The 23,369-nt window shown below is 40.2% G+C and overlaps 1 protein-coding gene across 4 annotated transcripts in view; it reads left to right on the plus strand.

Moving 5' to 3' along the window:
• The window catches only part of Taok3 (TAO kinase 3), a 179,769-nt gene that overhangs the window by 132,294 nt on the left and 24,106 nt on the right, over window positions 1-23,369 (plus strand). For 3 of the 4 annotated variants that reach the window (XM_048785725.1, XM_048785727.1, XM_048785726.1), the window contains 4 exons: window positions 1,929-2,135; window positions 8,316-8,369; window positions 13,400-13,534; window positions 21,997-22,233. In XM_048785725.1, the coding sequence (XP_048641682.1) occupies window positions 1,929-2,135; window positions 8,316-8,369; window positions 13,400-13,534; window positions 21,997-22,233 (633 nt within the window). The remainder of the gene's footprint in view (window positions 1-1,928; window positions 2,136-8,315; window positions 8,370-13,399; window positions 13,535-21,996; window positions 22,234-23,369) is intronic. The other variant, XM_015505188.2, reaches the window with a different exon arrangement.

The raw sequence follows: 23,369 nt of genomic DNA on the forward strand, positions 1-23,369 counted from the left end.
AGAGGGCCTGTGTGTCACAGGAAATAAAGGCATTGCAGACCTCTTCTGAAAAAAAAACTTCAGAAGATCTGAGACGGGATGCTGTCAGATGCCAGAGAGGTCAGGATAAACAAAGAGATATATTTTACACACACACACACACAGATATATATATAATATATGAACCAGGCTTTACAATTAAGGCATCCTTGATGACCTTAATAAAAGCAATTTTACAGGACTAGGTAGGACACATTGTAGATTAGGAACAAATGAGAGATGAGAAAAAGTGGAGACAGCAAAAGTCCATCATTTTAAGATTCAGAAGTTTGGCTAAGAAGATCAGTACGAAGTAGTCAGCATGTAGAAGGTTCATAAGTATGGGGCAGGCCTCGGGTACAGAGGATGTGGAGCCAGGACAGAGGCATTGAAGGTGAAGGAAGGAGATGCAGTTTAAAAAGTGGGATGGATTGAAACAAGTGCATTGCTGCAAGAATTAGCCTTGAACAAAAAGAAGGACCCTGCTGGGCACAGTGGCGCACACCTGTAATCCCAGCAACTCAGGAGGCAGGAGGATCATAAATTCAAAGCCAACCTCAGCAACTTTAGGAACACCCTGTGTCAAAATAAAAACTAAAAAGGGCTGGGGAGATAGCTCAGTGGTAGAGCACTTATCTAGCATTTGTGAGGCCCTAAGTTCAATTAAAGAAAGAGAGAAAGAAAGAACTCCTTTACCTCTAAAACTAAATAAAAGGGAAGGAAGGATGAATGAATTTAGCTTTTTAATATATAAAAAAATTAACTTATTTTACCAATAATCATAAAAATGAAACCCAGAAAATGACATTTGAGCTATACAAATCTCTTGTTTACATACATAGAAATGATCCTCTTTAATTGGGAAAATAAATCTATTAAAAATTTATTATCTATCATTTTTTATTACCCTGTGATTCCTTATATTGCCATGACTAAGTAACAATTCATTAAAGTTATATGTGTACAGTGTGGTTCTATGAAAAGAAAGTTTATTTGTAGCCAAGTTCATTTAATTACATTATTTAATCTTATATCAAAAGATATGCCACTGTGACAGATAAATTATATGTTCAGATTATTTTACCACTTTTCAAATAGTAGTCTTTGGACCAGTAGTGATGAATATCAATATTATTTAACAGATATGTTTAATAAGATTACGGAGGTAAGCATGATAGGATTGCTTAAGGGAGGCAGAATTTAATTACCTGTCTAGGACAGTAGAATTAATATCCCTGCTTAGATATAAAGTTACTCAATAATGACTTGCAGAGGAGCATATTGCTTGTCACATTGCTGAAAACTCTTTCCACTCTACTTCAGTTTCAGGTGACCACTGCTCTATTTGCAGATGTCCTACCTGTTTGGTGGCCAGCAGTCTCTCTCTAGCACCATGATGTTCCAAAGATCTCTTACAGACCCAGGGAGATTCTGCTTAGTGTAGCAATCTGATGACAGCCTTGTGTGTGACAGGGGAAAACCCGGGGATGGAAGCCTTTGGAATCTTCTATCCCATGTCTACAATAGCCCCCGGGGAAAGCGTAGAGTGAATTTGAAATGTCTGAAAAAGCGACCTGGTACATACCTGTAATCCCAGCGACTCAGGAGGCTGAGGCAGGAGGATTGAAAGTTTGAGGCCAGCCTCAGCAATTAGCAAGACCCTGTTTGAAAATAAAAAGGTTGAGGATGTAGCTCCGTGGTAAAGCGCCCCTGGGTTTAGCACCCTCCCAAAAAAGATACATGAAAATGGTGGGGGAACTAATGGAACCAAGACCCAGAGTGTTTATCTTTGGAGACTGGCAGAAAAGCGAGTTGGCACTGCAGGATGGAGCATGCTTCAGAGCTTAGTCGTGGATTTCAGCTTTGTCTATAGTTACTTTTTTTTTTAACCCTGATGCGCATTTTTATAGGACAACGAACATGGGACCAATCTGAACAGGGAAGTGGACAGCCTGGGCAGCAACCACTCCATCCCAAGCATGTCGGTGAGCACCGGCAGCCAGAACAGCAGTGTGAACAGCATGCAAGAGGTCATGGATGAGAGCAGCTCGGAACTCGTCATGATGCACGAGGAGGAAAGCACAGTGAATTCCAGTTCCTCTGTGCTGCACAAGAAGGTGAGTTTCCTGGGAGTGTCTTCTGCACCGGCTTTATCACTCACACAAAAGTGGCTCAGACACCGGGCTTGTCTGGTCAGTTCCCTTTTGCAACTGAAATGTGGGGCTAAACCTAGCACTTGAGAGTCTTCTGACAGTAAAAGGATACTGAAGGACTATGTGGGCTCTGTCTCTGCTATTTCTACCTCTTCCTCTCTTACTGCTCTGATGTCCACCAGCATCAATAAATAAAGGAAAATAAATCCATAACTCTAAACATCAACAAATCCAGGACGTCCTTCGTTAAACCAGTGACCTTCCTGCTGCATACCATCAAAGCTTTCCAGGTATGACCTGTTGGTGGTGCCCCAGGCCATCTGTTTTAAAAAGGGTTCTACTCTTCTGTTTCTTGGATTTATTGCTTGTATTTCTAAGGCTAGCTTCCTGCCGGCTTAAGTATTCTGACTTTGGAACAAATATTTCTGTTTTTTTAATTTTGGTCTACATTCCCAATTAAATAGTCTCCTTTTGTATGAGTCTTTTAAAGGTGACATTCTTTTTTTAATATATTTATTTAGTTGTATATGAACACAAGTATCTTTATTTATTTTTATGTGGTGCTGAGGATTGAACCCAGTACCTCACACCTGTGAGGCAAGCACTTTACCAACTGAGCTACAGCCTCAGCCCCAAAGATGACATTCTTTATGAAAAAAAATATTTTTAAGTTTTAAGCATATTTCAAAACAGTTCTGTATAGTATTTTATAGAATTGTCAATAATTAGCTGTAGGAATTCTCCAACAGTGTTTTGAGAGACTTTTTGGGTAAGCAGCCTATAGCATGGGATTATAGAAAAGGATCTCTTATAACTTTTTTCTTGTTAGGGATACGTGAGGAATGTATATACTTGTTTTAATGAATTGCAGTGATCATTCTAATTCCATGAAAAAACATGTTTAATATTATTTTTTCACTTAGACTTCTCTCACTTCTGCTTTTTTCTTGGGATTAAAAGGAAACTGGGGAAGGGTAGAGGGCAGGAGGGAGTACAATGGTGCCCGGTCATGAATGGTGGAGGGATGCATGTTTATTTTCTAGAACTGATAATCGTTTACTCAACAAATACAGGTGGGAACCTTTACTGTGTGCAAGGAACCATGGTAGACCTACGTATACAGGGAAAATAAAATAGTTAAGGCATCTTCATGGAGCTTGTCATCTGTGGGGGAGATAAAACAAATAATCCCACGAAGAACGATATAACGTTTTTAAGAAATTTGCAAGTGGAATGTATCATTTTACTCCAGAACCTCTCATATAGAACCCCAAATTGGGAAAAGATACCCCTGGTGTGGTAACGAGATAGAAGGCCCTGGCCTGGAATTCTTTGGGGATTTTAATTTTAATTTTAGCATGCTACTTTAGAGCTACCTTGTGATAATGCAGCTCTTTCAATAATTTCTCTCTTCTGATCACTGAAGAAGAATAGGTACACTTTATCATCGGAGATAGTACACAGTTGCATTTGATGCACACATGCACCCCCCAAAAAGTAGGCCTTAATCTAGAGAGAAATACTGAAAAGCCTACCTGACAAGAAAATTTAATCTTGAACCTGAAAGACAAGCAGAAGCTAGCGACCTTGGGGGGATACACTGGGCTAAGTCAGAAAGCAACAAGTCCAAAGGCCCTCAGACAAAAGGAGTACTGCATGTCCCCGGAAGAGGGGAAAGGCCAGAGACATTAAAGCCTGGGGAGTTGTGGTGGACAGCAAGCTGGGGGAGACAGCAGCGACCCGGATTATCAGGAACCACGGAAGTTTAAGGAAAGAAGTGATATCGGAAGTACAGAAAGCCGCTAGCTAGGCTCAGCATTGCCGCAGCTGCCATTGAACGTGGGCAAGTAGTCATGTATTTGAGGAGTAGGAAAGGTTTCCTGGGCTGTTTCTGGAGGGAGCCATCATGGGCATCTACAGGTCTGGCTCTCTCCTTTCTGATACCTGTGGAGCTCCATGAGTACGAGGAGCCAAAGAAGGGCAAGTGGAATATATCTTTTTACTCCAGAACCTCTCAGATAGGACCCCCAAATTGGGAGAAGATACCCCTGGTGTGGAACAAGAAAGAAGGCCCTGGCCTGGAATTCTTTGGGGATTTTAATTTTAATTTTAGCATGCTATTATAGAGATACCTGTGATAATGCAGCTCTTTTAATACTTTTCTCTCTCTGATGTGATCACTGAAGAAGAATAGGTACACTTTATCATTGGAGATAGTACATAATTGCATTTGATACACACATACACCCAAAAAATGGTCAGGATGACTTTCATGTAATGTATTTCTATTTTATTATGAAATATATAAGGAAATTGTAGTTCCATGGAATTGAAACATTTGCAAATAAAAAGTTGAATGGGTTAACTTTGAATTACAAGTAGGCTAGAAAAAATTTCAATATAATATGCAAAAACTTAATGTCAAATGTGCTTTCTGTGCATAGCATCTATTTAGTCTTACTACCTGAGCTTTAAAACACTTTATATATATATTTTTTAGTTTTTTAGTTGTAGATGGACATATTTATTTATTTTTATGTGGTGCTGAGGCTGAACCCAGTACCTCACCCATGCAGGGCAAGCGCTCTACCACTGAGCTACAGCCACAGCCCAAATACACTTTATCTTTAAAAATAATATAAGTGCAAAATTATTCAGAAAGTTTATATTTATTAATCTACTCAAGTTCCTAAAATTGGAGAACATAAATGAAATAGGATCTTAAACTCTCAGTAGAAAATTCTGCGTGTCAGACTATAGGAATGAGGAAAACTCGTTTCCGGTTCTTTCTGCCACTCCTAGTTGTATTTTACTTTGGACAAGTCCCAACCCTCTCTGGGCCTCAGTTTTTCCAACTGAAAAATTAAGATTTATTCTGCATGATTTCAGAGATTCCTTCCAGGTCTAGAATTCTGTGCTTCTATTCCTATAATCCTGAAAAAAAGCAGTTCTCAACCGCACCTCAGCTAGGACAGGTGTGCTTTGCTCTCTTCCATTTTCTATTTGGAGTCTATTAAATCTCCCTAGAAAGGAGGGATCTAGACGCCACTGGCCCAATCAGACCCTTCTCCACACAGATGGATGGCAGCTCCACTGTGTCACATGTAAGTGTGGGGAACACTGTGATCTACGTTGGATTCTCCAGGAAGAAATGAGACAGCGTAGCCCTGCTAGATTTTCTTTAAATGAGGAAGTTTTCCTCAGAAAGCTAAGAGTCCTGTGTTTTCTGTCATATGTGGAATGTAGAGAGAAAAAAGCGGGAAAAGGTGTGTGGAGGGAGTGTGGGGGGGGTCTTATGAAAACAGAAGGGAGATCAGTAGAGGTAGGGGAACAGGGGAGGGAAAGGGGAGGTGATGGGAAACAAACTGACCAAATTACATTGTCATACTGTGTGGATGTGCAAATATGTAACAACAAATTCCACCATTATGTGTAATCATACTGCACCAATTAAAAAGAAAAAAATAGGAGCCAGGCACAGTAGTACAAGCCTATAATCCCAGCAAGTCCAGAGGCTGAGGTAGGAGGATTGCAAATTGGAGGCCAGCCTGGCAATTTAGCAAGACCCTATCTCAGAATAAAAAATCAAAAGAGCTGAGATGTGGCTCAGTGCTAGAGCATCCCTGGGTTCAATTCCTAGTACCACAAAAATAAATAAAAATGGAAGTTCCCCTTGGATGAACACCTGTGGGAAGGAGAGGACTGCAGTATGGGCTGAGATGCAGGTCCGCTGGACGCCTCCGCCCACCCCACAATAAGCACTGGCTGGAGGAATGGCCAGGTCTAGATGCCACAGCCTCCATCAGTCATTGCACATGGGCAGCTGGAAAGGATGTGTTCTTGGGCAAGTTTGCTCTGCAGCTGACATGATGCCTGAAGGGGCTGACACCTAAGACCATTGCCACCAGCTCTCCATGCAGGTGGAGCAGGAAGACTTCCTTCAGGGAGTCTGGACAGAGCATATCTGAGTCTAGTCTAGTTTCTGACCAGCGGGGGGCGGGGGGGGGGGAAAGTTTATTTTTATTTATTTAGTTTTTTTATTTTTTTGGGATCCCAGGNAAATGTGCTTTCTGTGCATAGCATCTATTTAGTCTTACTACCTGAGCTTTAAAACACTTTATATATATATTTTTTAGTTTTTTAGTTGTAGATGGACATATTTATTTATTTTTTTATTTTTTGGTCCAGGGGATTGAACCCAAGGGCGCTCTACCACTGAGCTATATCCCCATCCCTTTTTTAATTTTTAAATTTTGAGAAAGGGTCTTGTTAAGCGGCTAATGCTGATCTTGAATTTGCAATCCTCCTGTCCTAGTCTCCTGAATGACTGGAATTACAGGAATGTGTCGCTGTGCCTGGCCACAAAGGTTATTTTGGAAAGAAGTCAAGCAATATAATTTTTTAAAACATTGACCAGTTTTTCCTGGATTCATGCCCAAAATCTTAGAAAAGCTAATATATTATTAAATTTTCATACAATAAGCAATTTTCTAACCTTGATCTCATTATCCTATTTTATTTTCTTTTTAATGTTTGTCATAATATAAAATCATATTATTAATAATTTGTTTATTATCTCATGATTAGAATGTAAACTGTTGGGCAAGGACTATGCCTACTTTGTTCAGTGCTATATAGTGCTTGCCATGGTGTAGACACTCAGTAAATAATTGTAAAATGAGTGAATGGGTGGATGGATTACTTACCAAATGCTAACCATCCTACCAATCTGGTTCTGGAACATAATTGATTAAAGGGTTAAATAGTCTTAAGTATGATCTCTATGGTTTGAAAGAATTATTTGTTCAATAATAATGCCCAAGACAATAAGAATATGCTTAATAAATACCAAAATATAAGAAGAGGGATGGGGAATTTTTTGTTTCTCTGATTGTTATACTCAAGCAGGTGTACACCAAGTTAGTTAATCATAGATGTAAAACAGATTACCATTTTATACAAGAAGTAACCTGACCTTCTGCTACCAGGGATTGAACCCAGGGGTACTCAACCACCGAGCTACATCCTCAGCAATTTTTTTTTTCCTTCTTCATTTTGAGACAAGGTCTCACTATATTGCTTAGGGCCTCACTAAGCTACAGAAGGGCCTTGAACTTGGCAATCCTCCTATCTCAACACCCCGCTTCCCATTGCTAGGATTAGAGGCCTGCGCCATGGTGCCCAGCTAATAAACTGACTTTTAGGCCATGTGTAACTAGTGCCCGTGTTACTTGCAGTTAATTGCTCTGCGTCAGAATACAGATGCCCTGATTTAGCAGGACAGGTCTGCTATCAAGGCTCACCCTCGTTTTAAAGCAGGATGCTGAAAATTTACCATCGGCATCAGAGTTTCAGGTTACCTGGCTCTCTCCCTATTGCTCACCTCCACCCTAGTCTTTCCCAGCCCCTAGAGAGATCCTAAGCTAATCTTTTTGAGCAAAATTGATAAGTCTAAAAGTATACTCTGACAAAACAGACTTTAAGTTCTTATTCCACTTCCTCTCCCTAGTTTTCAGTAGCAGAAATGCCACCTGTCCCTGAACTGGTAGCCCCTCAAGGACACCTCTCTTCACCTCCAGCACTCTGTCACACAGGAAGCATTCAGTATGTGTTCTGTGAACTCTTTTGGTGATGGTGATGGTGGTGGTGGTAGTCCATTTGCTCAGGGTCTGTTTAAGCCGCTGAGCTGGCCTCAGACTTGGGATCCTCCTGCCCCAGCCTCCCAGGTGCACATGACCACACCCAGCCAAAGGAAGACTCTTAGGTACACAACTTCATACCTCAAATCTTGATTCTTCGAAGTGACTCCGGAGCAAACTTCAAATCCAGTTTAGTTTCTCTGCCATCATCTCACATGCTTCTGGATCTCCTCCCTACTGCTTGCAATCACTGCATGCATAGCAGTAGCAAACGACCTTTAACCTTGTCCTACATGATAAAATCTATTTTTTTTTTAATTTTGTGAATTAAAAGGTGTACTTAGAGGCTGGAAACGTAGCTCAGTGCCGGAGCACTTGCTTGTCATGCACAAGCCCCTGAGTTCCATCCCCAGCATCCCCAAAACAAACAAAAAACCAGGCAGACTTGCATTTTGTTGAAGTCTAAAAGCACCGCTTTTGCCTGCTGTTTCCTTCTGTTCTACAGATCATGAGGCGTCAGTATCTTAAAGGCATTGTTCTTCAATCAGTGTTATTTCAGGTATGATTAAATTCAAACACAATGGCCCTTTTTTAATGGGAATTACTGATGGAAAATATTTTTAATCATTCTTTTCAGTTGTTTCTCCCCTGTTCTTTAAAAAAAAAAAAAAAAAAAAAACAGCTTTCACCATTTTTGTAGGAGGAAAAAAAAAGAAGAAGAAATGTCCTTGGGGGATAGGATGTTCTGGTTTAATTTTCACTTGCTCTGGTGGCCTCTCCTGTTATTTTGCTCAACAGAGAGGCAAGTTCTCTGACTCTTGGATTCACATTTGGCAAAGTAAAAGTAATTTAACGGGGCTGGGGTTGTGGCTCAGTGGCAGAGCGCTGCCTCTCACACGTGAGGCACTGGGTTCGATCCTCAGCACCACATAAAAATATTGTGCTCATGTATAACTAAAAAAATATTTTTTTAAAAAATTTAAGTAATTTAATGTGTGAATGTCCAAAGCAGCCACCCTCCCTCTAGTCACATCTTCGCCCTCATCTCCTTGTCATCCTTCCTCCCTGACTGTCTTTCCATCTTCTGTTCCCCACACTCCAGCCCCAGGTCCTGATAACTGTACCTGCTTCAACCATCAGGAATGGATTTGAAAGGAATAAAACAAAGGAGAGATGGTGGGGTCTACCAGTCCCTTTTCCGCAGCATAAAAAGTGTGGGAGTCTATAGAGGTCTTCACATCATGGGATAAAAGCCATTTTTAGACACACACACGCGCACGCGCGCGCACCTACCCCAGAAAGGTGTGCTCATGTGTGCTTGTGTGTGTGTGTGTGTGTGTGTGTGTAACTATTTTATGACTTTCTTAGAGTACAGAGTGGCAGGTTTTATGAAATACAAATTTGAATTCTGTTAAATAATCCAAGAGAAAATGTCATTTTCTCAAAAATCTCCTCAAAGCTCTATTCTGAGCTTGTTTATTCAGCAAACATTTACTGAATGCCTACTAAGTATCAAGCACTGTGCCCGGTGCTGGGGAGACTGAGATGTTTCAAATCACATTTGCTCTGCCTTCAAAAAGCTCACCCTCTCACGCAGAGCCAGACAAGTGAGTATGATGAGCGTTGTGATAAAGGAAGACCCCAAACATACTGGAGCCCTCAGAAACGGCTTACAAGCCAAGTTCAAGGTAGCATAAACTCTAGGCAGGTGATTGCACCATGAATCTGCATCTCAGATGTGTAATACCAGATGCTTAGTGGGGACCTCTAGATAAGAGCAAAAACCCATTGTCCAGGGCATGAGAATAAAGTTTATGTCTCCTAGTTAATATTTTTCACTATATCGTAAAATATTCTTTCCACTAAAGATTTTGAACAAACATTACAACATTTTTTTAATCTGTGGAAATTTATTTTTTATAACGGAAGAGTGTTGTAATTTATCAGGTTAGCACACATTGACTTAAAGCAGGTCCCTAATCATATTGGAAATTCAAGGAACTATCTTATTGGTTCCTGGATGGTAATGTTTTAAGGTTAAATTATACCCAAGCCATATATTTGATCTTGGTAAAATAGAACATGATATTTCTTCTTCATCTCCTGAAATAATTCTTCAGAGTTGATGTTGGCCCTCTCATCTTCATTGGCAAATAATCTGCATATGCTGCCTAACTGCATAAATTAACAAATTGATCCTTTCCATCATGAATCTTACAATGTGTGCAGTTCAGAGCTAGATACAGTGGCACATACCTGTAATCCCAGCTTCTCTGGAGCTGAGGCAGAAGGAGCCAAGTTTAAGGCCAGCCTGGGCAAGTTAATGAGACTTTGTCACAAAACAAAAAAATAAAAAGTGCTGAGGATGTAGCTCAGTGGTGGAATACCCCTGGGTTCAATCTGCAGTACCAGGAAAAAAAAAAGGATGCAGTTCAGAAATTCTGGGAGCGGAGTACAGTGGTCATTTTCAAAGGGACTGTTGCCTGATGGGACAGTGTAACAAACAATATTTAATTTGTTTGGGCCTACTTCTCAGATCACATTACCCTCTTTTTAAAATTGGTTCATTAAGGTCTGGGGCTATAGCTCAGTGGTAGAGTGCTTGCCTAGTACATGTGAGGTACTGTGTTTGATTCTCAGCATCACATAAAAATAAAGATATCATGTCCATCTACAACTAAGAAAACATTTTTTAAAAAATTGCTTCATCAAGTTATCTTTGGAGTTTTTAATGTATTTTATACAGTGAAATTGAGTATTTTTAAAAATTTATTACCTGAGGCTGGGGATGTAGTTCAGTGGCAAAACAAGTCCAAGGCCCTGGATTTGATTCCAGCAATACACACACACATGCACACACATGAAAACGTAGCGCACGCACACCCCCCCCCCACACACACACACACACACACTTTCTAATTCACTCGAAACGGGTATCTACTGTTAGGCTAAAGTGTTACCTCATTTCATTGCCTTTTGCATAATATTTGAAGACTTTTAATTTCTGATAGAAAACTGCCCTGGAAAACTAAGAATTCTTTTATAAAAGAAAAAAAAATTAGGAAGAAGCAAGGAATTATACCATTATCATTAATTATTATATTTATATTTAAAGTAGATTAGAATTTTGGACCTGTTTTTGAACTACCTTCTAAAATAGCATTGTTTGTAAAATATATCTTAGTGGGTAATTTCATTACACATGTATCAACTAAAACAACGTGATTTTGAATTTTTAACTTTTCCGCTGTATTCCAATTTCTTTATGTTTAAAAAACTTACAAAATATAGCATGGCTTTTAATTTGATAACCAGGGTTCTAACCTCAAAATACTGATTTCTATTAGAAATGAAACAAACTAATCAATTTACACTAATTTGGGCATGAACAAGTTTTATTTTGACCTGACATGTGGGTGACGTGAATTCTACTGTCACTAGTTTATCTTCATAAACCACATTTTTACAGTGTGAAACTTAACTGCTACTGCATATTTGAGGTCTCCCGCTCAATCAGTGTATTTAATTTGTTAGCCAACTAATAGTCACCAAAACTATGACTTGGTAAGGTTATGTATAAAACCACAGGCATCTGCCTCCTGTCTCTCTTGTGTCTGCTGGCATTTAAGGCTGTATGCCTTTCTGTGGCTGTCATATTAAGGAAGTTCAATTTTGGACATAAAGATGATTTATAAATAAATGTACAGTAATGAAATGGTAGCAGATCCCAGGGCCTTCCTCTTTAGAACCTTACACCTGGTGCAGGAATCCCAATCATACACCTTATTCCCTGTGAAATTAGTTCAGATTTCCCGGAAGTAATACAGAGTAATTTTAACCCACCCCCTGAAGCAGTTTCTTGTAAGTTTCAATTTTTAACCAATTGTGCATGGTCTGGTAGAACTTCTGCAATGATGGAAATGTTCTACATTGGTGCTGCCCAACCTGGTGGCCACTAACTCTGGCTACTGAATGCTTGAAATGTAGCTGGTCTCACTTAGGAACTGAATTTTATGCTTTGTTTCATTTTAATTAATTTTAAATTAACTTAATTTAATTCATCTTAATTAAAATAGCCACATGTGGCTAGTGGCTATCTTTTTGAATAGCACAGCTATAGAACATCCCAGGATGGCATGTTTATTAAAGATCTCTTCATTTTTGAATTTTGCCACATAAATGGAAAAAAAAGGTCTAAAAATAGATGAAATAGATGTAACGGGAGATACCTTCCCAATATATCAAAACATTTTAAATTATAAGAGGAAAAAGAAAATCAGTCCAGTGATAAGTTTAATCTAGAACTTGCTTTTACATAAAAATCTGGGTGTATAATTTAATTTCCTCCAAGAAATATATGTGTTTTGGCTTTTCAAATTTTTAGACAATAATAAAATTTTATGTTTTCTAAGCCTCTTTAGTTCCTATTTTCTGAAGAAGGAAAGGGCAATTATTAAAAATTTCAAGGAATCGTGGACAAAATGCAAAACTGACTTCACAAATGGTTTTCCTTCTAAAACCCTAGGGAAGTAAGGAATGAATTTCTCCTTCCCCATCTTAAATGTGTTGCTCTTTAAAAATCCCCCACAGTTGTACATTTTTTAGCTGCAAATTACTCGAGTACCTTTTTTACCTGAGGGGTCAGAGCTACTCACTGACTGACCATCTCATCTTTATAGAGAGGAGCTTTGTCCTTTGAAAGCATTTTCCCCTTTAAAAGTCATTTCAGTTGCGTTTAAGAAACATCCATTATTATCCTTCCAGGGAATGTGATTTTTCACTGGGCGTTAGAATAAGATTAATCATCTTTGCCTATCAAGAAACACAGGCTTGATTAAATCAGACAAGGACATTAAATTCCAGCTTTACTCACTCTGGTGACATACCGACACCGAGTTGAGGGAGAATTTGTGAAAGTATCATTTGGCTGAAATTGTACGCCTGTCTCTTTAAATCTAAAAAAAATCCTTTCAGAAGCTGTAGAGAGAAGGTGCTAGAACTGTGTACGATCATGACTGGAAAGCAGGATCCCTCAGTGACTGCCGAATCTTCCCAGCACAAGATAGAGAGGCAGTTCGGCACACGCCTCCACTGGTTCTAGACAGAACGATGATCCTACCGACCAGATCTCAAATAAAATTCAATTGAGAACGCAGATCTTTCAAGGGAATGAGGCGGAGGCTCGCTTTTATGTCAAAAGCCACCAGCATCCTCCTTGCTAGACATGGACATGACATTTTTAAAGGAATTATTTGGTTACAGCGTTTTAAGCAAACTGTTCTGAGAAGTCTGTACATTGCATTGTTTTTTCTGTTCTTTTTTTCTTTTGCATATATGTAATTCTGGAGGTAAAGAAAAAGCCTGCCAGGGATTCAGAAGGCATCCCACTAGCGATCAGCTGACATTCCTAACTGAAGGCTGCAATGTGTTGCTTATTCATTTTGTACCGTGGGAGCTGCGGGGACTAGCAGAGAGCTAAACTATGCATTTCAAACAGCAGTGCTTGTGCAGAAAGAGGGGTGAGAGAGAGGCAGCCGGCGAGGAAAGAGCACAGCTGGACTTTCTCCTTGTTTTTATCCATTTCTGCAGGATCATGTATTCATAAGGGATGAGGCGGGCCACGGCGATCCCAGGCCTGAGCCGCGGCCTACCCAGTCAGTTCAGAGCCAGGCCCTCCACTACCGGAACAGAGAGCGCTTTGCCACGATCAAATCAGCATCTTTGGTAAGCAAACACCCCTCTACCCACCTTCCCTTCCTTCCCCTCCTCCCCGTCTGGCAGCCTCTCGCCCTCCCTGAGCCTCTCTCGGCTTCATGGATGGAAGGAAGGGAGTCAAGAATGTTTTCTCCCTTCTAATAATTTTATTCATTTTAGAAAAAAAAATCTGTTGGCATAGCAACCTGAGCTCAGATATTTTAGCATTGTCTATGGCATGGAAAAAAAAAAACCTTTGTGTGTGTGTGTGTGTGTGTGTGTGTGTGTGTGTGTGTGAGAGTGATTGTGTGTATATATTTGTATCTGCTGTATGTGCAAAATATAAGGCCTTTGAGATGAGTGGCTAGCCTGTTTAATTTTTTAAAAGCTATCTGTCTTTTCATTGAAATAAATAATGCTAAAAATGTTCTTAAAGGTATTGATGTATGTGCATGCAGGGCACTGCTTCTTTTTGTATATTGCATGTGTGTCTGTAATGTACACACACACACATGAAAAGATAAAAAACAATTTTTAAGAATATATGGTTGCTGGCTGATGTCTCTAATTGGAGAAAAATCAGATACTTGCTACCCAGGGATGGATTGCTGGTTCGTTCTGGTTCATTCATTTATTTATTGCAACAATGGTAGTGGCTGCACTTCCCCATTTAACCCCTAAAGAATTTCCGGCACCAATAAAGCAAGAAGGGCTTTTAGGAGAGGAGAGGGCTGATCGTGGAAGAAAAGGGGCTGTAGGATTCTTCAGCATTTTTACTATTGCAAATGTGATTGCTGGATGCCCTTGTAGTAGCAAAAGGGGTGTGTGCTGGAAGAGTTAGTTTTCATGCCTCCTCCCCTTGGCCCCCCACGCGTGCGCGTGCGCGCTCACACTCACACACATACACACTCACACACGCACACACACACAGACATCGTTTCATCCTTGGCATTGTAAACTCTCTTTAATCTTTTCCTCCTTCATCTCACTTCTCAGCCAAAAAATTATTGAAATATTAGTTGTTTTGCCCAAATTGATGTTAGAGGTCACATGGGCAGAAAGAGTTAGTATACACTGCTTGGCTATTACATTTAGAACCTATGATGACATCATCGGAGGCCGACCCAGAAACGATCATTTTTCTTGTCCTATTTTTCAAACCCAATTTCTACTTTTATTTCTCAAGTCTTCCAAGGCTCTGATTATCTTTGAAATTTAGAATGGATCATACTCTTGAAAAACCCAAATATAGGGAAAATGGAAGTTAAAGCCCCTTCATATTTTGCTCATGCCTGCTGCTGTCTAAAAGCAAGCAATTTAATTTAGACTGCTTATAAATAATCCCACTCTTAAGTTCCTTTATGGAGAAGTTTCTTGTAATGCTTTGAAAGGTAATTTTTCATTTTCAAGGAATGCTCTGCTGTGTAATGGAGATCTTAAAATGTCCACTATGTAGTTGCTAATGATTGTTAAGCACCTAGAAATGTGCTTTTGAGTCTAAATAAAGCATCATGGGATTATTAAATAATAATTATCTTCCTGCCATGATGTCTGACAAAAGAATACATATGGTATTTGAGAGCACCATTGCTACTTACCACAGACTGTGGTGAGACTTGTACCTTTATCCAAACCTGCTCATGTAGAAGTGAGAGGAGGAACGGTGAGGGAGCCCCGAGCATTGGGACACCATGAGCTGGTTTCTGTGGAAGCGGACATTGTACCAGGTGGCCTCCCCCCTCCGGGACAGGTTCTCCTTTTCCCACGTGCCACACCCTCATTCCCACATCATATATTCATGACTCTCCTCCCTCCCTCTAAGCTACTACTACAGTCATGCCAGGATAATCTCACGCTGGCATCTGTGAACTCACCCAGGGCCACTCTGTGTGTATCAGCCATCACAGTCTTCCTGTCTGGGGAGGATAAAAGCTGCTTCCCTACCAGGCCATTCAGGCGAGGGGCAAGGTCCTCAGGAGCCCCTCTGAATCCTACAGGCTTCCTAACGCCCATCCAGAGAACTGCCCAGCTCCATGTCTCGGATGGAGTTTTGATTTGCTGAAGGGCCCCTGCCCTCATGTAAGTTAAAAACAGAATAGCTGATGGGCTGTTGCTTCAGCCACAAAAGCAAGTATTCTTGTGGCTACCCTTCCAAATGTGATCCGTGGGGGTCATGACAGGATGATTGAAAGTTTTGCAGAGCTCAGGGGCATTTGTATCTAGTGGTTTTGAGGAAGAAAAATAAATCAATGGAAGAGAAAAAGGGTATGGGATTATATGGTTCCATGCCCCATTTTGGACAATCTAACTATTGGTGTGGCTATTTTAATATATATTATCAAGGGCTACTGCTCTACCACCCATTATATTATTTTATTTTAAAACCTTCCAAAAGAAGTATATAACCCAGGACACTGAAATATCATAAAGAAATATTTTATTTTTAAAAAGATGTCGTGAATCCTCTTGTGTTTTTATGGATCCCAATTCAAATGAAAAGGACTAAAATGGCATAAATAACTTCAAAGTAAGAGCAAGATCATGGGGAAATGAAGGTCCAGTGTAACGAATAATCAAGTTGTTGTTGAAGTCTTGCCTCACATCTCATAGCTGGTAGCAACACACATTGATTGATATGGGTTTTACTCTTGCTTTATACCCTTCCAGTAGAGGTTCTATCGAGCCACAGAGGGTTCCAAAAGTGAATAGCAAAGAGAATTTAGAAGTTAGTTTTTTAGTTATGAGGAACAAATCATGAGAGTGTATTTTACATTGACTTGAAAATTAATTTTAAAAAATTACTGTTCCTAAATTTATTTTACAACACTACCTCTTCAACATACACCCCAAAGAGGCCTACCTTTGTGGTGTCTCCCCTCGTTAATATTTTCAAATCATGCTTTTGAATAAGGTGATTCACAAGTGTATGAAGATCATGAGTGACAGGCTCACACTGCTGGCTGCTTTTATTATTTGGGCACCTCAAAACTGAGATCTGGGGGTCCTCACGCACTGCTACACACTCCAATTTATAACAAAGGAAAAGGAAGGAACACCAACCTGGAAACCAGAGGAAACTTTAGAATAGTAATTTTTTTATTATAATCTTCCAAAGGCAGAGATTATTGGCCTTACTCTGAAGAGTTTTTAAAAAAAAAAAAAAAAAGAAGGACATTTACATTTTTTTCTTTCATTTTCCTTCTTCTGTGAGAAAGTTCATACTAAGCTGATTTGTTATCTGGAGAAAGTTGTTTATATAGCTCTTCAGAATTATGAATCTGTCTCCTTGGCCCTTTGAGATGTGCATTGCTTAAATTTTTATTGTTGGTGAATGGAGATCCTCATGTTCTAATTATATTAATGACCCATGAGAATGTTTCAGCTCTTGCTACATCTGATGCCATCTCTTCTTAAAATTTTGTAGTGTGTGGGTCCCTGGAAGTTTCCATAGTAGTCATTAATGTAAAGGACTCCAAGACCATATATATCTACCCGACAACTGAGTTGTTGGCCCTACAAAGGAATTCCCAGTGGACTGCAATGGTCTCACTGCACAGGTGTGGTAGAACACATTAGGGACAGCCGAGTAAGCGTAAGAGGGACACTCTGATCTGGGAGTTCCCAGAGAAGCACAGAGGAGAAAATGGTTATTGTTCTGTCCAGGCAAATTCTTTTACTTGACTTTACTAGATTCAGAAAGGGGTATACACTTGGAGTTGTCAAAATGTAGTCTAATTATTTAAATAATTGTGAAATTGGATATTTGAGTCTATTTGATGCATAAGAATACAAATATATTAGAGCCTCCACAGTAAATGCTACCATTTCACCTCTCATGAGCCCAGTTGTTGTTGTTTTTTTAAATACTTGAAAATGTGTTCCCTTCCTGGACAGAGTACCAGAGGATACTTAAGGAAATATTGCCTGGTCTCCTTCCTTATTCTTTACTTCTTAGCTCTCTGAGGTCATTAGTAATAGATACCATTTTTCACTGTGCCAGCCCACGTGGCCCAAGTCTCTCAATAAACATGTGCCCAATGAATGAATGAATAAATGAATGAATGAGGTCTCTTCCTGCCCTGCTGTCACATGAGAATTTGGATTTGAAGTGTGCATTGCTGAGTTATTCATACAATATTTTCTGTTACAAGGCAGAATAGCCTAATATCAGTCATTCCTTTCAGTAAGAACTTAAAGCACCTTTTCCTTAGGTGTTCTAAAGAGGGGACTGTCACATCTCTAATGCCAAAATGTGACTCATTATATTCTTTTTAAGAACTTGCCATAAATTTCATTTGTGCTAAGTGCTGAGGTGGCCACTTTTATCATATGCATCATTTTGATTCTTACAAATAATTAATCTCGTAAATTGGCTTTGATCTCTTAAGAGGGTGACATTATCAGCCACCATGCTGAACATCTACTATGTTCAATAAGTTGCTTATTGGCCTTCTAGTACAGCGTTTTGTTCATAGTAGGCACGTTTTATACTTTGTATAAAATGGTTTATTTTAGGGCCAAATTTTGCTGGGATTAAATAAGGAAGCTTTGGACAAATTTTTTTTTTTTTAATTTCAGTCCTCCTTATGGGTCATTATTTATCACTTGCTCTTTTTTTTTGTAACACATCCCAGGTATATGAAATAGGTAATAATTCAGATTCAGAAATTATACAAGGACTGGGGATGTAGCTCAGTAGTAGACTATGTGCTTAGCCTGCTTTAGGTCCTGGGTGGTTTGGTCTCCATCACCCAAAGAAAAGAAACTGCACATACTTTTTTTTTTTTTTTTTCCTTTTTTGTGATGAGCGTTGAACTTGGGCCCCACGTGTGCTAAGCAGGTACTCTCCACTAGCTGCACCCTTACCCTGGACTTATTCTTACAATCCACAAACTGGGTACAGGGAGAATTTTATTGTTAAACTTGTGCTTGCTCTTGGACCCATGCACTGTCATCTGTATCTCTATCACCAGACATGGTGAGCAGAGGGTAGAGACACACTGCTCAGCCTCGCAGGAGGAGGGGAGACAGCACGCAGTGAACCTTTCCTGTGTGTCGGGGACACCTGGCCAGGCACTTTGACATGTGTCATCTCACCCAGTCCTCCGGTCCTGTGGAAGATCATCTTAGGTCCTCTGTACATGTGAAGACCTCATGGGGTCAAGTCCTTTGTCCAAGGTCAGTTGCATAAGTGAAGGACCCACTGGGTGTGGCGTGATGGCACTACCCCTTTGTGTTTTTTCACATGCTGAGGCTATCATTGTGAGAACTTGTCACTGCATCTCTATAACTTTTTCTCCTTTCAAGACTTACAAAAATCGTAGTTTAAATTTACCCCTCTCACCAACTTTGACTTTTTGGGGGGCTGATTCCCTCTATTACTTCATAACAGAAAATAATCATTCTTTTTCTGCCTTGGTGATGTGAATTCCCTCAGGCAATTCAAGAATCATAGGACCCTGGTTAAAACCCCAGGCCTTGTAAAAATTAAAGAGGTAAATTATATATGAAAGCACTTTGTAAACCATAAAGCATGCTAAAATTAATGGCTTTTTTAAAAATTCTGTTTACCAAGTAGCATATTGTTTAGCCACACAGTGTAAACTTAAAACACACAGGCATACAAAATGTAATTAACATTTTTTAAACATATTTCATGTTAAGCTTCACAAATGAAACATCTAGTTATACTTTTATTTAAATTCACCTGTTCACCTTAAGCATGTATAAAACTGAGTGTCTCCCTGTGTGCCCAAAAAGACAATTTGCAATTTAGAAAGTTTGATTTTGAAAATGGAAAGAGGGACGTAATATTCCGAGGTTAAAAAGGTGATTATCCAAATCATGGAAAGGGTCTGAAAGCAAAATGTGACTCCTGGAATTAATGTACAGTGACAGCGTGGCAAGCTTTGTCACCAGTGAGCAGTAGAATCAGCTCTCTTTACAGGGCCCACCCACCAGTTCAGCTAGGAAATATTTCTTGGCTCCATTTTCTTTTATCCCTAGCCTCTTGGTTTAGGGAAATGGCCACTCTGAGAATATCTGGCTGGCCACACACCAGTGCTTGCGACTTGTTTTTTTAAATGTGTCATGGTAGCCTTAGTGTGTGTCCTGCCTCAGCTTTGGGAATTCTATTATAGAGGGAATGCTAAAATAAGAAAAATTGGGGTCTGGGTAAGCCTATCTCTTAACTTGTTACCTGGGAACAGGAACTACTGGGATGTTTACCTGAAATTAATTAATTAATTAAATTCAGAAAGGGCTAAATGGTATCCTTTCTTTTTTAAAAAAATATTTTTTAGTTGTTGATGGATCTTTATTTTATTTATTTATATGTATGTGGTGCTGAGAATCAAATCCCAGTGCCTCGTGCATGCTAGGCAAGCACGCTACCACTGAGCCACAACCCCAGTCCCTAAATGGTATCCTTTCTATTGATTAAAATCACTTTTTCCCTAAAGTCATGCTTCAGGAAAGCATAAGCATGAAGGAGTGAAGTTTATACATACATCCCAAACTACTTCTTTCCTTGTCTCCACTGAGAAGTAAAACTATGTAAGAAAAAAATAACAGCAGAGCTGGAGTATGGCTCAGGGCTTCGCCTGCTCAAGCCCCTGCCTGGGTATCATCCCCAGCACCCAAAATAAATAAATAAACAGCCTGCTGTTATGATGACAAAATAGATCATTCATTTTCTTTAGAGTGTTAGATGCCTTTTCGGAGTTGCTATCCTTTTTTTGATCTTGAAATACCTTCTGTTCTTACTCCTCATACTTTAAGGAGTTTTGTCCTTCAGAAAAGAAAAATGAATTTGAACCCTTGTGTTTGTTTCAGCTGGAAACATTTGAAAGTTCAGCTAACGTTTAATGGTCTACAGTGATGATACTCTCCCGTTACAGAACAGCACTTTCTTGACAGTAAGGACTCCGTCTAGTGTGCAAGGACACCTTCGAAAAAGAGCAGAGAAACAAACTGTTCTTTGTATAAAATGCTCTTTGACCCATAAACTGAAAATAGTACAGAGCATTAATAGCAGCATGAAATTTTCCAGTAAAACTTGTTTGGGGGTTAGGGTGGGAAGAAGTACCTATGTCCATGGGAGTGACTGAATCACCTCATGAAGTACAAAACTAAAGTTATAATCTTGTAATTAAATTTTTTATAAAATAGGAAAAATGAGAAGGAACTGATCTAACAGGACACTCTAACAGAAAAATAAGGAAGGATGGTAAATTGAAGGACGGTCTAGAAAATCAGAGAAGTTTCCACAGAAAGAAACAAGAGATTCTAAGATTTTTGTTCTTACTATTCAACTTGTTGGATATTTTCTAGAGGATAAGTTAAGGAAAGGTTACCAGGAAAAGCAGCTACCCAAAAGTCATAGAAATGCTTTCTCCTTTGTAAAAAAAAATTATTATAATTTGTTAACATCTCTTTTGTGAGGAAGAGGAGGAAGGACACAGATGATTTAAAAGAGCTCTCTCTCCCCCCACTTTCCCCCCTCCCTCTTCACCCCTGGCCACAAGAATAGGAAATAAATCATATTCAGACCATTTTAGAGGAATATTTAAAGTCCTTTTCACTGTTAGAGTCATAATTCTAACCAAAAAACAAAGAAAAAGAAACAAAACTAAACAAAATAATATAGTGCTTCTCAACTGGAGGATATTTTGCTCTGCGCAGCACATCTGGCACTATCTGAAGATATTTTTTTTAGTTATTGATTGACCTTTATTTATTTACTTATATGTGGTGCTGAGAATCAAACCCAGTGCCTCACATATGCGAGGCAAGTGCTCTACCAACTGAGCCACAACCCCAGCCCTGGATCTTTATTTTATTTGTATTTATATGTGGTGCTAGGAATTGAACCCAGTGCCTCACACGTTCGAGGCAAGCGCTCTACTGCTGAGCTACAACTCCAGCCCCATGAAGACAGTTTTGATTGTCATGACTTGGGAGCTGCCACTGGCTGTGAGTGGGTCCAGGGATGCTGCTCACCACCCTCCTGTGCATCTCCCACAACACACAGTTATCCAGCCCCTTGTCAGAAACCTCCAGGTTGTAAAATGCTGGTGTGGTGGAAATAGCACGGCTCTGGAATCTGACAGAAATGGGTCTGAATCCCAGCTCCCCACCTCTCCCCGTTATTAGCTGTGTAACCTTGAGCAGTGTACAACTGGCACAGTAAAAATGTATTCAAGCCTATTTTGACCAAATATAATAAATAAATAAATTACTTCCCTAAACTGCTCAATGTCTTCATCTACAAAACGGGAGCAGTAACACCTTTCTTGTGACTGCATAAAATGAATGGGATGGTTTTGAGGGATCAGAGAAGTGGGAAGCACACCCAGCACTGCGCCCCCTACAGGAGAGTGTTGGCTGTATGGACGGTGCCAGGACAGGGAACACCGGCGGGTTCTATTCTGCCTGGAAAGTTTTCCCTTGTGAACCTGGTGATCTGAGTTCTGTTCCCCGACCCAATTCAGGTTACACGGCAGATCCATGAGCATGAGCAGGAGAACGAGTTGCGGGAACAGATGTCAGGTTATAAGCGGATGCGGCGCCAGCACCAGAAGCAGCTGATCGCCCTGGAGAACAAGCTGAAGGCTGAGATGGACGAGCACCGCCTCAAGCTCCAGAAGGAGGTGGAGACGCATGCCAACAACTCGTCCATCGAGCTGGAGAAGCTGGCCAAGAAGCAAGTGGCTATCATAGAAAAAGAGGTCAGTGTGTGTCCCCGCGCCTTCGCCAAGCCCTGTCTGTCCCAGTCAGCGGGTAGCAGGAGCAGGGGCACCTACGGGTCAGGGGGAACAGGATTGCTGGGAGGTGCTACTTAAAGTTCTCATTCAGAGATAAAATACTAACTGAAGACCCATTCAAATACATCCTCGCTGGTGTGTCTCTACCCAGAGGTTGCCACTCCCTTCTGGGGACTCACAGCAGGTTTGGTCCTGTACCTGCTGTGTCCAGTTCTCTTTAAATGGTCCCATTTAGAGGGGATAGTCCCTGCCAGTGGCTGATGTACTCAGGATGGACACCCTCCCAGGGGTGGCAAGAAATTCATCTAGCCAAGATTTGGGTTTTCTAGAGAGCACCTCCCTTCCTTATGCAAATTTTAAGCTAAATTAATTATTTTAATTTATTACTTTTTGATGATGCTAGGGCTCAAACCCAGGGCCTCACACACACTAAATATGAGCTACACCACTGAGCTACACCCTTAGCTCCTCTAAGCTAATTTTAAAACAGACAAAAGGGTAACACAAGCAGAAAGTCAAAGTATCACCTTTGTACTGATAAGTGTTCCATATGAAAAAGGTTTTATGTCTGCAGAAAATGGGCCTAGTGACATGAACAAGATTCAGATGACTGATTCTGGCAAAGCTAAAGAGGGGTCCCCTCCTCTGCTGCCCCCATGAGACTCAGCTGCTGTGGAGAAGCAGGGGCGGACATATACGCCCTGGCGATGGAGCACACAGTGCCGGGGCACTTCAGCAATTAAGCCGCCTCTCCATGTGGAAGGAGCGTTACCCCAGCGGCCCTCAACCTGTGAGGCAGTCTGGCATGGAGAGCTCAGCCCAAGTAGGGGTGATGTCGATTAAATAAACCAGTCAGATTCTTTCTTGGGAATTTGACTTGGCAAATGTGTGTCAAGAATTGTTTCTAATGGAAGGATCTTTGATAATGGAAGCTAAAGGTGAAAAGATGTATGAAAAGAATCATGAAGCCTAATTTCCTGTCTCCTAAGTTCCTCATCTTCCACATACTTCATCTGGAGGGCTCTCCGAAACTTAGATTTGGTTACTTTCAGGAGTCACTATTGGTTGGGTGACCTTTCGAATGGTCTGTATTTTATCCA

This window comes from Marmota marmota, unplaced genomic scaffold (assembly GCF_001458135.2).
Source record: "Marmota marmota marmota unplaced genomic scaffold, marMar, whole genome shotgun sequence".
Taxonomy (NCBI): Eukaryota; Metazoa; Chordata; class Mammalia; order Rodentia; family Sciuridae; genus Marmota; species Marmota marmota.